This window comes from Sciurus vulgaris, assembly GCF_902686455.1.
Source record: "Sciurus vulgaris genome assembly, chromosome: 15".
NCBI classification, from domain to species: Eukaryota; Metazoa; Chordata; class Mammalia; order Rodentia; family Sciuridae; genus Sciurus; species Sciurus vulgaris.
This window is the reverse complement of record NC_136476.1, coordinates 18609726-18628076: the sequence shown is the minus strand read 5'-3', so window position 1 is coordinate 18628076 and position 18351 is coordinate 18609726. Positions and strand designations below refer to the sequence as shown.

Below are 18351 nucleotides of genomic sequence, written 5' to 3'. Positions count from 1 at the left end.
CTCAAGGAGCTCTGAATCTCTTGAACATAAACCTTGGTTGATTTGTTTAAAAACTTAGACTTTGGAAGCAGGAAAAGCTACATATATTTCTGAGTCCAAGTGAAAGAATTCATTCCTCTGTTTAACCTGGCCCTCACGTCCTGGATTAGCAAAGATTTTGTTGTATCTTCTATAAACCCAATTGCATTCCTTTGGCTCCCCACCCTGCTTGCTTCTCTCCGTTACTCTAGAAGTATGGAAAACTAGCTGGCTACTAGTCTTAGCCTCCAAGAACACTGCCAGATAAGCTCTTCTGGGAGATCCTGGGACAGAGACTCAGAGACTAGAAATGAGACATTCCAATCATACCATTTATTCCACTTGAAAACAGGGAGAAAGAGATAGGACCTGTTAACAGCATTAATTCAGGATGCAAATGTGCCACAATTCTGGACCCCTGTGCTTGCAGTGTTTAGGAGGCCTGTTCTTCTGCCGTGCTTGCTTTCCCTGCTGCTGGTGGTCACAAGTCTCCAGTGAAAGGTGAAGTTGGCTCAGTGGAGGGAAGGTGTCTTGACATCAGCACATGCTGCTTTATGGAGGGATGTGGGACAACAGGCTTGGTTAAACTATATCTCACCAAGGGTCTGTATTTTTTCTGCAGTTTGGGGCAGAGTCTGTGGGTCAGGTTGGGATGTAATGAGCCCGGCCACTGGATGATCAATGTAGGAGTGGCAGAGCTGTCTAATGAGCTAGGTTTTATTATAGTATTAATAGTTATGACATGCTATTAACAATATAAAATTGTGAATTATAAAATATATTATGTAAGTATGATTATGAATTAAATAGTCATTAGTTATGTTTTATTAAATAAATAAATATGATTTAAGATTTACTTTGTTGTCCCATCTGCTTCTATTTAAAGAAAAACTCATTCGTTTCATTCTTTCAATCTATATTTAACATGCAAATACTCCATTTAATCTATTTATCTTTAAGGTATCCTATAGGGTACTAACTTATTACCTGTACTTAATTCATTTTATGAATTCTGCCTCTTTTTTCCCTCTTTTTTTAGTACTGGGAGTTGAACCCAGGGGTGCTTTACCCCTGAGCCACATCCCCAATCCTTTTTAAATTATTTATTTTATTATCTTATTTTAGTTTTTAATTTTAATTTTTTTGGTGCTGGGGATCGAACCCAGGGTGCTTTACCAACTGAGCTACAGCCCCAGACCTTTTTATTTTTTATTTCAAGACAGGGTCTCACTAAGTTGCTGAGGGCTAAATTGCTGAGGATGGCCTTGAACTAGCATCTTCCTGCAATACTCCTGCCTCCTGGATTCCTGGAATTACAGACATGTGCTACCAAGCTCAGAATCCCAACCCATTGCTTCAGTCTCCTGAGTCACTGATATTATAGACATGTACCACTGTCCAGTTTTTGCCTGGGTCTTATTGGCTACTTGCTTCTATAGTATCTATATGAAAATAAATCTTAGGAGTTTCATCTATCTCAATTTTTTTGTCCTCTATAGCAGTTTCGAAAATAACTTTAGCTGGGCACAATGGTACAGACCTGTAATCCCAGTGCTTGGGAGACTAAGGCAGGAGGTCTCAAGTTCAAGGCCAGCCTTCACAACCTAGTGAGACCTTGTCTCAATATAAAAAAAAGGACTGGGGATGTGGCTCTGTAGCGCAGTGGTATAATCTCTAGTACCAAAATAATGATAATAGTAATTGAAGACCAAATGTATGTGTATACAAATATAAACATAATAGGAAGATAGGAAGGATTAGTAAGGATTAGTAGACCAGACCCTTTCTTTTATAAACCAGACACTTTTTTTTTTTTTTTTTTTTTTTTTTTTTAGTGCTGGGGATTGAATTCAGAGCCTTGGGTTTAGCAAGCACTCTACCAATTGAGCTATATCCTGGTCCTGGTCCTACAAGTAGCTTTTTAACCTTGAAAATGTTTTAACTCAACAACAGGTGGTGGTGTGCACCTATAGTCCCAGCAACTCTGAAGGCTGAGGCTGGAAGATCACCTGGGTGTAGGAGGACTTAGTGAGACCACTGTCTCAAAAGGAAAAGGAAAAGCAAACAAGTTTTACCTGCTTTCAAAGTTGCAATCTTCTGACAGGAATATTTGTGTCAGAGAATTGCAACAATGTCTCTTTAGCAGAATTCACCAACTTAAGTAGGAAGGTGCATACTTAAAAATACAAACTCCCTAAGCCTCTTTTTGGACCTACTCAATCTTTGGGAGGAGCCTAAGATACTTTTTGTTGATGTTGTTTTGGTTGATTTTGGTGGGGAGGTTGTTATTTAACAAAGTGCCTCTGGTGATCACTATCATCAGAGAAATTTAGGACACTGTTCTATAGAACATAAGTGTTATAAGCCACATTTTTCTTTTGACTGAATGTGTCCTGGGCACCTTTCACAGGCCTAGCTTCCTTTGTGCTCCTTTGCACAGCTGTCCTGGAAAGCTATTTATTTGCAATTCTAAGGTCACTTTCAGGTCTGAAGATTATTTGAGAAGACTCTTCCACAACTTTTATCTGTATCAATCAGGGATACTGAATTCTTAGGGCTAGTGGATTCTAGTGATAATTTTTTAAAAAGCTATTCGGATGTTATAGAGGCTCCTCAGGTTTCCTTGTTTCTCTGAAGAGGACAGTCCCCTGGGACCTTCTTACCTTAGATTTCCTCCCTTGTCAGAGAGAGGAGGGCCTTTATAGCTAGTGAAATTTTTTACTGACAAAAGTTTTTCTTAAAGTATTTTTTAGGGAAAGGAAGCTCTGAACTTGACTTAGACAACAGAATCACGTTTGAACCAAGGCCTTCTGATTAACTAGCTCATGGCTGAAATCTAATTGCATTTGTGGCGTTTGCTTTTTAAAAATATTACATAGGAAGAGTGTCACAAACCTAGGCGGGTGTGGTGGTGCATGCCTGTAATACGAGAGGCTTGGGAGGATGAGGCAGGAGGATTGCAAGTTCAAAGCCAGCTTCAGCAACAGTGAGGTGCTAAGCAACTTTAGAGACCCTGTCTCTAAATAAATACAAAATAGGGCTGGGGATGTGGCTCTGTGGTTGAGTGCCCCTGAGTTTAATCCCCAGTACTCCCCTCCGAAAAAAAAAAGAGTTTCACAAACTTGACTCCCCAATGTTGTTTGGATAAAACTCAATTTGCTTATTATTGGCAAAACCTTTCTTGAGTTCCATTAAAAGGAGTTAGGAGAAAAATAACAATAATAACCACAAAATCTCACCTCTCCTCTTATTCTGTGCACTAATTGCAATAGAGGCAATAACTGAAGGGACTGTAGAGCCATTAAAAGAAAGGGCTTTGAATCTGACCGACCTGGACTTGGATTCTGTACCTGCCATCTGTGTACTTGAGGATGATCTTGGCAAGCTGCTTTTCCTCCCTGAAGCTGCTTCTTTACCTTGAAGCAGAGGTAATGATACCTAATATAGAAGGTCACTGAGGACTTACATTCACTAAGTTAATGTAATGCATGAAAGGTTCCTGGTATATACCATGTATTTAATCAATCATTGTTTATCAGGGTTTCTATTTGCATGAGGTTTTATTTTTTGTTTGTTTGTTTATTTATTTATTTGATGATGATTGTTCTTTTCTTTTTTTCCCCAGTACTAGAGATGGAACTCAGGGTATTTTACCACAGAGTTACATCCCAGTCCCCCTTTTTTGGTACCAGGGCTTGAACCCAGGAGCCCTTAACCACTGAGCCAAATTCCCAGCCCTTTTTATTATTTTATTTTGAGTCAGGGTCTCACTGAGTGGCTGAGGTTGACTTTGAACTTGCAATCCTCCTGTCTCAGCTCTCAAACTGCTGGGATTACAGGCATGTGCCACCGCACCCAGCGATGTGTTATTTAAATGGAGGTTTATAGTTGGTATCTATTCCTGAAAAGAAAGTGTGGCTTTCATATTCTTCAATGTAAACAGTAGTAAGATCATAAAACCTGTGGTAAGGCAGAACACAATGCCTCTGAGGATTCAGGGCATCCTGCCAGGGAGGAAAAGTTCCTCTACACTGCAGAGCATGCTCTCTCTCAGGGCCTGTATAATCCAGACCATGCTCCCAGAGATGCTTCTTGGCTCCCCAGGACTAGAGTTGAATTATATGATGCCTGACCCTCAGTTGACAAGGCTGAGTTGGTACTCTGGGTGTCCAGCCTGAGCACACTCAAACCAGCCCTGGAAGTGACCTAAAAGCCTGCACATGGTCAGCCTAGACTCTAACCACCTTCTTGCATTCCAGAGCCCTCTAAGAACATTTGTCTCAGTCCTCCTCACTCCTAATCCATCCAGGTCACAGGCGACTCTCAATTGCCCAGCTAATTCTTTGTCAACTTTGAGGTCAGCTATACCCATTATGCTCACAAACACTGCTGGGTTCTTTTTTTCTTTAGTTGTCAATGAACCTTTATTTACTTATTTATATGGTGCTGAGAAAGAACCCAGTGCCTCACACATGCTAGGCAAGGGCTCTACCACTGAGCCACAACCCAAGTCCCACGGCTGGGTTCACACACCAGGGAGAGGATGCTAGGGTTTGGGATTCATGCCACCAGCAGATGGAGGAGAGGGTGAATAGAAAGACACCATCCACTAAAAACTATTGTCCCCATAAGTCTGACTACTTTGGCACCTACAATAACATCTTTTCATTGTAGAAATAACATCCATGGCAGTCGATAAACCAATGATAATAGTAGTGAGGTTAAAAAGAGACATAGATAATAGGCTCCTTTGCTTTCTTCAGCTACTCTCTCTTCCTACTGTAGTGCTCCTCTGGGCTTCCCATACCCTGACCAGACCACCCACTGTCCCTCACTTTTTTGAACCTCTATGCTATACCTCTAAAAGGCTTATTCCATGGGAAACAGAACACCCAACTGGATTCCACCTTCCTTGCATTGCTTCCTGGTAGTCTTCGAGGTAGTCTTTCTGCTCAAGCAGAAAGAGAAATCCAAGCAGGAGATGACTCTGTGGTTCAGGCAGAGAAGCTTCAACAAAGGCTCTGGGGAAGGGGTGAGCTAGACCAGGTCTCAGGAGCCACCTCCACAAAGAAAGGCCAATGTATCTACAGGCAGCGTAGCTCATACAGCCTCTGCGGCCATCTTAGTCAGCTTAGGCAGCTATCCAAAATATAGTAGGCTTATGGGGTGCTTAAACCACAGCCCTTCCTCACAGTTCTGGAGCTTGGCAAGTCCAAGATCAAGGTGCTAACTGGTTCTGTTCCCCTTGGCTGGCTTTTAGGTGTCTGAATTCTCAGATTTAATATTTATCTAATTTATCTATCTTATCTATCTATTTATCTATCTAATCTATTTTATTACCTTCCACTATGTCTAAATACCATTGCATTGGGGATTAAAGCTTACTTAAGAATTTAGGGGTGAAGGAGAAGACACAAACTTTCAGCCCTTAATGGAGACCATTAAGGAAGAAGTGTGGATTAGTGACTTTTTTGTTTTTTTGTTTTTTTTGTTTGGTGACCTTTTAAACAATCAGTGAACTTTAAAGAGATGAAGCATAAAAAGGGACAATATCTGATTTACCTTGTAAAAAGATCTGAGTAGCTGAATGGGAGGGAAGGAGACAGTGAGGCTAGATCCCAGAAAGGAGAAACTTTCTAAAATTAAATCCATATAATCTAAACAAATTTAATCTCTTAATGTTTTTCACATTTGGTTTTCTCTAGAAGTATGTTTGGGGTGAGAATTCATCTTTCTTTCCTTTTTAGATTTTTTTTTTTTTGTACCAGGGATTGAACTCAAAGGCACTCAACCATGGAGCCACATCCCCAGCCCTATTTTGTGTTTTATTTAGAGACAGGGTCTCACTGAGTTGCTTAGCACCTTGCCATTGCTGAGGCTGGCTTTGAACTCACAATCCTCCTGCCTCATCCTCCCAAGCTGCTGGGATTACAGGCATGCACCACCATGCCCAGCTAGATGATCTTTTGGGGGACAAATATGTTGAAGAAAGATTTATCTTGCATTTATGAATTCCTTCTGTTTCAAAATTTTTGTTGTCATTTTTTTGTGGTGCAAGCAATGGAATCCAGGGCCTTGTGCATGCTAGTCGTTTTTGGTTGTTTTTTTTTTTTTTTAAACCACTGAGCTACACCCATAGCCCTATTAAGTTTTTTTTTTTCTCTTCTGTTAACACCAAAAGAATTTTATTTACTATTTTTGAAAGTAAAACATTATTATTATTATTTTTTAAGTACTGAAATTGAATGTGGGAGTGCTTTTTACCAGTGAGCTACATCCCTAACTTTTTATTTTTTATTTTGAGAATGGGTCTTGCTAAGTTGCTGAGACTGGTCTGGAAATTGTGATCCTCCTGCCTCAGCCTCTTCAGTAGTGGGATTAAAGGTGTCCACCACCATGTCCAGCAAAATACTCATTTTTGTTAAAATTATGCTTTTCTGTCTGTGTATATGCATATGTCTGGAATGTTTTTCTGATGTTGAATTTGTTTATTAGGATGTTAGATAATTTGACAACTTCTTTGTGCTTTTTTAAACCGCTTAATGCTTTATAATGAGCATGTTATCATTCTTGTAAATCTTATTGGTCTAAAAACATAACAAAAAATGTCAACAGTCTTGAGTAACTATGGAATGAAGTAAATAATTTTAGGTTATCTACTTTACCAAAAAGAAGAATATCTAAGTGAAAATTGGCACCATTCTTTGAGACACTGAACTATCTGGACATATTTGAAAAGAGACAATCTAGAGCAACTTTCTACTCTTTACACACAATACTAAAATGTCAGAACAGTCTTGAAGGCAGGCAGCTGCAAATTGTTTTTCAGTGAACTGCAGAGGTAAAGCTTCCAAAGTTAAAGCAAGAATGTGTAGTTGCCCAAAAGATGGAAACAGGCCTGAGAGATTTGCTTGAGGTGTATAAAGTGCTCATTTTTTAGTTTATATGCTTCTAAGTGCTAGAGGATAGCCTGAAAATAAGCCACTCTGTTTGCGATCTTTACAAACCTCTGACTGTTACAATTAAATGTTCCATTGTATCACATTTCTCAAACTATCCTAGATTTGAATGAGAAGCATCTCAATTCAGAAGTCTATTATTAAGTGCTGGACACATATCTCAGTAGGAGAGCACATGTTCAGTGGGTAAGGCCCTGGTTTGAGCCCCAGCACAGAGGGAAAAAAATTGCATTATTTTACCTGGGTGGGAGTTGGGTAGGAATGTGTGGTTCTAGAAGTTCCAGATAAACAGTCTTCCAACTAGCAGTTTGGGCTAGGTAGCCAGTCACCACTCCCCAACCCCCAAAAAAGAACAAAAGAAGAGTTTTCAACAAACTTTGAAAGTGAGGGGGAATAATGTGTAAGAGTTAAAAGTGAAGGCAGAAGGGGTGAAGCAGAACTAGAGATGCTGCCTCCTGGGTGTAACCTGGGGGCTGTGAAGCTAGGAGTCCTGCAGGGAACGTGGGTATTATTGGTACTGATGTGTGGAGTGAGGAGGAGGGGAGGGGCAAGGGAGAGGGGCCCCGGCTCTTCCTCCTCCAGTGCCAGGTTCCCAGGGAGGGTTTCCATATCCCTGGACCCCAGCAATTCTCCTGACCTGCTAGTGTCTATTTCCACACCTTTCTCTTCATCTCTCCAAGTGGGCTTCCTGTTATATACTTCTTATCTCTCTACACCTACCCCAGGGGACAGTGTAGGCATTTAAGAAGTGTTTGTTGAAGGGATGTGTCTTTATGATTCCAGTCTGGCCTTCAGTGTAAAAAGCAACTTGGTGACTCAGTTAGCCTGTACACTTCTCTATGTTCGTTTTTCTTGCTCTCAGCTCATAAGACCATAGAACGTTTTGCAAACACATACACACATAGGTGCATACTCCAAATCTTAACTGACTAACAGGCATAGTTTATTGCATATATTTGAGGTCTTCAGATCCACCTGTTTCAGATAACTTAAAAATTGTAATACATACTGAAGAGCGTTGAAAAAAAAATTTTGCTGCTGCAAAAACAGTAACTATAATTTAAGAAGAAAAATATGGGGTTGGGGATATACCTCAGAGCAGCACTAACCTGTCAGTGCCTAGCACATGCAAGCCCCATGGGCTCTATCCTTAGCACCAAAAAAGAATAAAAAAAGAAAAACAAACAAACAAACAACAACAACAACAACAACAACAACAACAAAAAAAACAGGGAGAGAGAGAGAAAGAAAAAAGAAAAATATATGCACAATTTCACCATCAAATCATTTTCCCCATATACTTTCTAAAACTTTTACATATTTACATTTTTAATAATTTCATCATTATTATTATAGGTTAGATAACATTTATATTTTTTCATTGGTGATCATATCATTATAATTCTCCTTGTTGTATATAGACTTGATTATTATTTTTGGGGGGTACCGAGGATTGGACTCAGGGGCACTCAACCACTGAGCTACATCCCCAGCCCTATTTTTTTTTTTTTTTTTTGTATTTTATTTAGAGACAGGGTCTCACTGAATTGCTTAGCCTCCTGCTTTTGCTGAGGCTGCCTTTGAACTCTTGATCCTCCTGTCTCAGCCTCTGGAGCCACTGGAATTACAGGTGTGTGCCATCTGCCTGGTGACTTTATTATAATTTTAAATGACGATTTTCTATGCCAGTTAAGTCAATTAACTACAACTTAATAGCCCTCTGTCATTGGACGTTGATTTGCATCTTTCATTACTAGGACTGGCATATAGTAGAGTGTTGCCTGATACTGGTCACCCACAGTAATCTAAGCTCCAGTTCCATCCACTGGAAGGACTCTGACCAAGATAAGGAATGGTCCTCTACTTAATGAGTATTTTCAATTCTTATCTTAATTGATTTCCTCAGAGTTCCATGTTGTTGGCTATTCTCCTCTTCCTGAAATGTATTGTTCCCTGGGCTTTTTGAACACTCTTTTAGAGAAAGTTTTTTTTTTTCCCCTGCCATTTTCAGCAGTGCCTTTTTGGCTTCTGTTCTGGAGACGCCCTGATTTACACCCTGAATATTGGCATTCCACGGGTAGGACCTGTCCTGATCCTCTCATGCCTCAAACTACATTGGTTCTCTGTAAGGGCTCATCCCCTCCCATGAATTCCCTCTTATGAAATCAGTCTGCTGGTGCATTGATGAGTCTCATTCTCTCTACTCAAATACTCTTTAATACCTCATGTAGTAGACACTATAAATATTTGTCAAATTACTAAACACCCCACCTGGATGACCCATAGCCTTTCCTTAAGCCCCTCCCAAGATCTCTTCCCACTCTGTGTTCTCTATTTTGGTGAAAGTTACCGTCATCCACTTACTTAAATAAGCCGGTAGAAACTTGAGAGTCACCCTAGGCTCACTTCCCTCTTGTCTCCCAGTATCTAATCAGGCAGGCATCCAGCCTGCTGATCCACTTCCTTAGTTTTTCTTGAATCTGACTGGCTCCCCTTTGTCTATTGCTTCCTAACCTCAGAGCCACGTCATCTGTAACGTGCATTTCCACAAAAATGCAGTTTTTATCGATCAGTATTCTTACTGACACCCATCATTCCCAACTGCCAAATCCCCAAGAAGCTGACGGAGAACTTGGTATAAAATGCCAATTGAATCCCACTTTGATGGGAACACAGCCTCTGCTTGCCTGAGCAACCTCCTGGCACCTCAGGGAAAGTCGCCATCTTCTTCCTCACTTCTCCATGTGTTGTTTATTGCTCTCACTTGGAGAGCTGTATCCATTATTATCTCACAAACTCATTCCCACTTCTCCTTTAAAATGTGTAAGCAACCCTGTTCCTGGAAAGTCTTTCTTAAACCCCGTCTTCCCAACTTGGTAGGGGTGAGGAGCACCTCCCAAGAGCCTTTACACCACCTTGAACCTACCAGGAGTGCCAGCACTTACTCACTTGCTGATTGTCTAGTGCAATAGACTCCCTGAGGCAGGAGGTTGACAGTAGTGCTCAGTAGGTACTTGTTGGATAGAAGTTCTTTGGATAAACAAATTACAGGAGTGGGTTTAAATGTGTAATCCCACATTGCACTACTATGAACTAATAAATTGCTTTTCCAAAGAGCTGCATAGATTCATATGCCAACAGCAAAACTAGTGTTTTCAATTCAAATGAATTTTCCAACAATGTTTTTTTGAATGCTTACTATCATGAGATGTACCAGAAGAATGGTATTCTAGCATATAACTATGTCATCATTTGGAGTAGTATTATCTGTGGTGATGGAAATATTCTGTATCTGCACTGTCTAATATGTAGCCATTGGCCACATTGTAGCTATTGATTTTTTTTTTTTTTTTTTTTTTTTTGGCAGTGCTGGGGATCAAACCCAGGGCCTTGAGCATGTGAGGCAAGTGCTCTACCACTGAGCTACATCCCCACCCCACAGGGGCTATTGAGCACTTGAAGTATGATTGATGTGACTCAGAGGTTGAATTTTTTTCATTTCCTTTAATTTTAGTTAATTTAAACTGAAATGTAAATACTGGTAGGTGGCAGGTGCTCATCCTAATGGACAATCCAACTCTAGAGAGAAAAAGGGACTCACTCATTCTGCAGATGTAATTCCTACATTCTGGATCTTGTCTGCCGTTTTAAATGCCAGTGGTATAAACTCACATCACTAAGGTGTGACCAGTTCACAAGTGCTATCATTATTCTAGTAAGTCAGCACCACCTAATTTGGGAAACATTTTTTTTTTTTTTTTTTTTAAATACGTGCTTAGATCAGGAGAGGTAACATCTCACAGCAGGAACAACCAAAATGTCTCAGTAAGGAGTCTGAGGTAAAGTGGGAAATGTTACTCATGGTGCAATTTATCCAAAGGTGTGCACTTAGCTACTCCAAAAAATTGCTGGATGCCATAAGCCTAACACTTTCGGAGAGACATCTGCTGGACTTGTTTTTCTGCCAAACTTGTTTTGATTAGACAGGAAGTGAAGCAACTTTTCAGAGAGGGAGCCCAGCATCTGGATCTCGTCAGGAAGCGGGGGATCCGACCAAACATTTTTACCTTTTATCTTCGACTTGTGAGTTTAGATCATATTTTGCTTTCCAGTTTAAGGGAGGAGCAGTATGGGCAATATATTTCCAACTTGTTTCTTTAGATTTCAAACCCCAAATTTTATACACACACACTCACACAGATACACGATTATATATATTTAACCAGTGCAGTTTTGATTCTCCAAATAATTTATATGCTCCTAAAATACTTATCTAAATTGCATAATCCTTTGTACATAGGGGACTCTGAAACGAATAAATATACCGGGTTGAATTCGAGGAATCCTGATGGATAAAGCTTTGTGACCTACTACTGTAGTATTTTATAAGCTGATGACGACGGGGGAGAGATTTCAATCTCTTTATTCGAGTTATTGGCGATGTGCCAAAGCGGTAACCTGGAGTACATTGTTCCAAAGAGTCCTGTTTTGATATTTAATGTGCGTCTCATATACCCTCAAAATTTGGGTAAGTAGTTATTGAGCTGACAAATTTGGGATACAAGACCTACTATGTGTTACTGGCCAGGCAGGCCTGCAGATAAGATGGAAAACTTTAGGGGTTTTCCATCTCTTCCCTTCCGAATAGAACGGAAGCGCTGCCTTTGGGAGGCCAATCCTCTCCAAAAAGTGTTCTTTGCAACATTACCGGGGGACGGGGAGAAACCTGCGGACCCACAGGCCAGCGCCGCAGACTCATCCCAATCACGCCAAACTTGTAGCGCTTCCCGGGCGCGCGCGCTCCGACCTGACCTGCCGGCTCCAGTGCACGCCGCGGAGCGAACCATCGGGCCAGCCCAGAGGGGGTGCAGGCGGGGCTGCGGCGGGATGCTCAGGCCTCGGGACTCCTAGCCGCCGCTGCGGGTCCCTCCCGTCCCCGACCAGGAATTATGAGTGACAAGGCCTGCCGCTGGGGCCTCGGAGACTGCTGCGTAGGAGAACTCTCCCCCTCCCCGGCGCGAGTGTGGTAGCGGCCCATTTGAGGGTTTCCCGGGCCAGCGGCAGGCGCAAAGGCGTAGCGCTCTGGCTAGGGGCGGGCCGTCGCCGCTGCCGCGGGAGGAGGGACAAAGGGGTGGGTCCCCGCGTTCTGCACCGAGGCGGCCAGGACTGCAGGTCGGGGAACTGACCCGCGGCCAGGAGGAGAAGCGGGACCCAGAACTGCGCCCACGCTGGACCTGCGCCGAGATGCCGGTGCGAGGAGACCGCGGGTTTCCACCCCGGCGGGAGCTGTCAGGTTGGCTGCGTGTAAGTTCTCTTGCGCTGCGCAGTCGGGAGGCGGGTCGGAAGCGGGAGCAGGGGAGCGCGTGGTGGGCTCTACTCAAGGTTTCTCTGGAGAAAGCTGGAATTCTCCCACGCGGACGTGGAGCGCAGGGAAGGGTAGATTTTGCCGAACCGAGTTGTGACTCGTGACCTCCAGGGACCCAGGATCCTTTTCTTTTCTCTCTAGAGTCACTTGTGTTTGAGATCGAGTCGCAGCTAGAGGAAATGTCTTGAACCCAGTGTTCTGGGTTTCTGCTGCTTGTGCCTGTTGTCTCCTGCTCTTTTCCTGTGTTTCCTGCTCTATTTCAAGGCACACTGTACTTAATGCAAAGTTGCAAGTATGGGTACATGAGAGGAACTGACAACTCGCTAGGGACCGAACTCCCCATTTTCCTTTTTAACCAGCTGCCTCTGCATTACAAGCAAAATTATTTTCAGTAGGAAATGAAGATGGGGTTTTGGAAGAAGACACAACAAGGGAGTGATGAATGCTTTGTACTCTTGAATTATCTTACCTGTCACAAGTTTCTTTACGTCTTCATTTGTAAACTTTTCGCTTTCACACAGTTTATTTTAAGTTATAAATAATCAGGGATTTCAACTACGAGATTTAACATTCTTGAAATGTGGACGAACTTGAGAGTGAATACTCCAGGGCTTAGTAATGGAATACAGCCTCCCACCCCTATTTTAGCTTCAGTTCTCAGGCAGAGCTGCTTCCCTGGCAGCTGTCTGAGTAATAATGGTTGTGGTTTCCCTGAAGTTCCCAGCGGAGAGTCATTCCCTCATAGAAACTGCACTGCACACGCCTTCCCTCCGCCAGGGAATCCCAGTGGGAGGAGAGAGGTTCTTTTCTTCAGCTCTCTAGGTGGTCTGTGTTTGGGTGCTGACAGTCCCTTAGGGAGAACAGGTCCACCATTGTCCAAGTTATTTGTGGGATAGACTGTAGTAGGTAATGTACATCAAGTACACCTGGGAAGGAGAGAGTTTAAAGTGAGAAATTAGTAGTAATAATTGCATTTGTAGTTGTGTCATTAATGTACTGCCTAAGAATGACATTAGCTTATTTGGTAATTTTTCATGCGCAGCTCCATGCTAGTGTGGTGAATACAAAGTGGATCAGAGGCACATGCCTGTACCACATAGGTTTGTTGGGAATGCATGCATATGAAGAGTCCAATGAACACCATTTAGAAATATGGACATGGTGCTGTGGTCCCTTTTCTGGGGGAGATAGGAGAAGGGAAATGTGCTACCAAGGCAAAGGTGGCTTTTGAGATGTTTCTTAAAACTTTTCAGAGTTACTGGCAAAGATTGATGAAGGGAAAATGCTGCTGCAACTTTTTTTGTTTTGTTTTGTTTTGTTTCTGGTACTGGGAATTGAATTCAGAGGTACTCCACCACTGAGCTACATGCCCAGTTCCTTTTTATCTTTTATTCTGAGACAAGGCCTTCCTAAGTTGCCCAGACTGGCCTTGATCTTGGAATCCTCCTGCCTCTGTCTCCATAGTAGCTAAGATTACAGGTGGGCACAAATGCACGCAGCTTCCAGGACACTTTTGAGTTATGTTCCCAGCCAACTGCAACAACTTTCTCAATACCATTCTGCTAATTCTTAATGAGTATCTGCTTACTGCTGGTTACTGTAAGGTGATACAAAGTTGAATAAGACTTTATTTTTGCCTTCAAGGTCTGTGGACCTGAACATTTTAGGCTGTTTTAGACTCTGATCTCTCTTTCTCTCTCTCTGGTAGGATTCCTGAGGCTGAGGGAGGGACTATGTAAGACACAGATGCATACTCTGCAGGTCAGAAATACAACAAAGGGTGGTGGGATTGTCCTCTGTACACGCCCTTCAGGGATTCTTGCTGGGAGGAAAGGGCATTGGAACAGACAACTCCCAATGTAAGCCACTGTAGAAAATGGAGTTAGTAATACTTCCACCTCAGGCTGAGTAAGGACTGAATGAAATGACACAGAGTGTGTTGGCACGGAGTGGGTGCTAAGTAAAGGGTAGCCGGTCATAGGAACTAAAACAGGTGCCAAAAACTTTTAAGTGTGGGGTGTTAAGTGCAGGGTTTTGGGTTGATAAGGGAGATGAGATCTAGAAATACAGGTGTAGTTGCCAAAGAGGGGGAGGGAAGAAGGGGTTTCACACTGTTTTGAAAGGCTTTGATTGCCAGTAACAGAACTTTGGGAGGGATAGTCATAGAAATTTCTAATGGCTTGACTTTCCCAACAAACAAGTGAACCAGATAGTTTTCCAGTGAACATCCCACCCCATCCCTTATTAGTAAATATTACTATTTTTGACGAATACATAGGCTTAAGACCAAAATGAATTTTTACATCACCCTCTGGGGAATTCCATTTGCAGTGACTTCTGCCTATATTTATTTAACTTTTGATCTAGTTTCTTGCACATTGATGGAAGGTCACAGCCAGTCATTTATCTTCAGTGTGAGTGTGAGAACTTTTTGAAGATATCTGAATGCAAGGGAGCCAATGAAATCCCCACCATTAGCTTTTGAGCTTAGTAAGGATTTCTCTCCTTAGAAGGCTGTCTTTTTAGGAGACAGATATCCTGAAATTAGGTGGGGCCTAATTTGTGTACTTTCGTATGCACGTTAGTCATGCCTACAGTAGTAGTTCTGTAGTTCGAAAAGTCCATGCAGATTTGGTTGGGGAGTGGCATGAGACATGGGTGGTACACAGTGAAGAGTTAGGTAGGGTTAGTAATCACCAAACTTTCAACATACTTTTACCAAGAATATAAGCCATTAGGGAATTTCTTTCCTGATGCTGAAAACAAATCCCATTAAGCAGTTATGGCTACAGATTAGTTTATCTAGACTGAGAACTGACTCCCAGTAAGATGCATCATTGGTTGAAAGCAGTAGCGATCCAAAAACTGCTGGCCAGGATGGCCTTGAACCAGCCAACTTTGGTGTTGGGAGGCTAAGGTGGTTTGGAGTATGGTAATGTCTGAGGATGTGATTGCACCCATGCAGACATGGGTGGAGCAAAGTAGAATTATCCTGAGAATTTACTGAGTTAGTCTGTCAATCCTAAATCCAAGGATCAAGGCCAGAAACAGACTCAGAGGTCAGATTCAACCCCCATTTGGTGGGCTAAATACAGAAATATTTGCATGAGCTTTTTAAAGGTTAAAAACACTAGGACCCATTGCACTCCCACAGGAATTTTTGTGATGACATGTTTTTAGCAAAAACCCATATAGCTAGCACATTTATAGGGGTCTAAGGTGGCATTGCCATTAAACTTTTTAATTTTTTTAGTTGTAGATGGACACAATTCCTTTATTTTATTTATTTATTTTTATGTGGTGCTGAGGATAGAACCCAGTGCTTTACATGTGCCAGGCAAGCGCTCTACCACTGAGCCACAACCCCAGCTCTACCATTAAACTTTTAAATCAGACTATATAATAGCAGTGGAAAGAAGTTTTCAGGCACACAGTCCCATTGTCTAATATCGCTATAGCTAATTCCAGTTTTATGTGGTACCTTGGAAAGAAGACACTTGAGCATGTGGGCTGCCTGCATTGCTGGGTTAAAGGCAGAGTTTTGAGTTGGAAAGTGTCTGCTTCCATTTTTTTTTACTTGATTAAGACATGCACAATGATTGCTAGAGCCCTGGAGGGCCTTCATGGGCTTGGGCAATGAATGGTAGCTGATAAGGGGGACTGTTTGTTTTTGCAGTGCTGGGGATTGAACGTAGGTCCTCAAACTCCTTGTTGCATAGGAACTGTTGCACTGTTACTGAGCCCCATCTGTAGCCCCCTATTTTGTTTTTTAAAGATACTTGTGTCTCCATCCTCCTGGCCAGTGCACCTAAGCCTCATCATCATGGATAACCTGTGAACTCAGAAGAGAGACTAAAGACTCTCAACGCCCCCAAATACTTGACCATTTAATTAAGTATTTTCTCTGCCTTTTTTGCTGTCCTCTAAGCAGTGTTTTCTGAAATCTGGTACACACAGGCTTACAGGTGGTACTGTGGGGACATATTCTATTTTTCAATTCTTAGGCATGAATATTGTATGTCAGGAGTGAAAACATGAAGCCAGCCACCAAACCTATTTATTTTATGGCTAGATTCCTGGGTTGCTTAGAATGAGCTAAAAATAAGAATTAAGTAAAACAGTGAGTTTGTTTTAAGAACTACTATAAACTGTAGGGATGAGTGGTACAAAGCTTAAAGCAAAATTGTGAAAATGATGTTTGACAGCTGCGATTTGGGTAATATAAAGATATTAATAATATTATTGAAATAATAATTACCATATTAATTAATTCTGAAGTCTGTGATCAGTGTTCTGGAGAACTCTAAATATACCTTGACCACACCTTCAGAAAGGTCAGACATAATGGTCCAGAAAAGCCAGGAAATTTGAATGTGATAGACTTGGTCTTAAGCATGTGTATATTAAAAAGTGTACTAATTTCATGACTTTTTATTTCTTTTATTTTTAATTTTTTTTTTCTGTACATGCTAGGCAAGTGCTTTACCACCAAGCGACATACCCAGCCAGTTTTCATTTGCTTTTTGAGGTGCTGGGAATTAAACCCAGAGGTGCTGTACCACTGAGCTATATCCCTAATCCTTTTTTATTTTTTATTTTGAGACAGGGTCTTGCTAAAATTGCCCAGGCTGACCTTGAACCCGTAATCCTCCTGTTTCCTGCGTAGCTGGGATTATAGGTGTTCACTACCGTCCCCTATTTAGTTTTTATTTTTTGATGGAGCTAATGTTGATCTGTAAAAGAGGCTTTTAGCAAAGATTGTTCTAGAACTGAAAATCCTAAGGTAGAAAACGATTTGTATTGGAACTAAAAAAAAAAAAAAAAAAAAAAGGCCAGGTGAGATGCACTGATATTAGCTGCATAAAACAAGAAAACATTGTTTTAATCACCAAAATCTCTAATAGTGTGCACATCCCATTTATGAGAAATTCTGAGCCTTCCGCTGGTAACTTGTATTTGAGTTATTTTATGTATGTATGTATGTATGTATTTATTTATTTTGGTACCCGGGATGGGACCCAGGAGCACTTACCACTGAGCAATGTCCCCAGCCTTTTTTTTTTTTTTTTTTTTTTTTGCAGTGCTGGGAATTGAACCCAAGGCCTTGTGCTTGCAAGGCAAGCACTCTACCAACTGAGCTATATCTCCAGCCCCAGCCTTTTTTTATATTTTATTTGAGACAGGGTCTTGCTAAGTTGCTTAGGGTCTTGGTAAGTTGCTGAGGCTGGCTTTGAACTGGTGGTCCTCCTACCTTAGCCTCTGGAGCTGCTGGGATTACAGGTGTGTGAAAACACACTCAGCTTGAGTCATTTTAAATCAGTACAGGTATTTGTTTAGTGCTTCTGGGGAATGGTTAAAGCTTTATCAGATGTTTAACCTTAAAAACACAATGCAGCTTTTCTCAACACTTGCATGCCATTGTGTATTACAGACCTGCTGGCCACAGAACATATTTTGTGTAATCATAAATGTTTATTTTAACTTCCAGAAGAGTATTTAGCCTAACTACAATATGAAACCATGGGTATGGTTTCTACTTAGGTGTCTCTCCTCCTATACTATATTGGGTGGGGGCAGTATTGATGGTAGCAATGGTAAAATAGTCCTGGTAGAGCCTTTGTGAATAAATTTCCTTATTTTGGTGGGGGCAATGCTGGGTTGAAATCAGTGCTGGAAGTGTACTAAGCTCAGGCCTTACAACTGAACTACACTCCTAGCCCTGAGAATAAAATATTTATGGTTTTGGAAGCTGGACTGACTGACCAGAATATTTCAAATCATACCATTAATCATGGCCAAGGTCTTATGTCACATCCTTGAATATAATGTTTTCTAAATTTTACCCATATGTGTATGTGAATATAGACTTCAGAATTAGTTAATATGGTAATTATTATTTCAATTGTAGACTTTAATCAACCATTCAAAATATATGCATTGTGTTCATGGGGGTAAAAATGGCATCAACTGTGAAAATTTTAATTTTATATACCTCATTTTATGGACACT

At 41.4% G+C, this 18351-nt stretch overlaps 1 protein-coding gene across 4 annotated transcripts in view; it reads left to right on the top strand.

The window, feature by feature from the left end:
• The window catches only part of TJP2 (tight junction protein 2), a 114396-nt gene that overhangs the window by 8057 nt on the left and 87988 nt on the right, over positions 1–18351 (top strand). Inside the window, exon 1 of one of the 4 annotated variants that reach the window (XM_079112030.1) lies at positions 10803–12281. The exons of 2 other annotated variants lie outside the window; for them this stretch is intronic. In XM_079112030.1, coding sequence (XP_078968156.1) covers positions 12222–12281 — 60 coding nt within the window. In that variant the 5' untranslated portion in view covers positions 10803–12221. Of the gene's footprint in view, positions 1–10802; positions 12282–18351 lie in introns of those variants that run through there. One more of the 4 variants, XM_079112028.1, reaches the window with a different exon arrangement.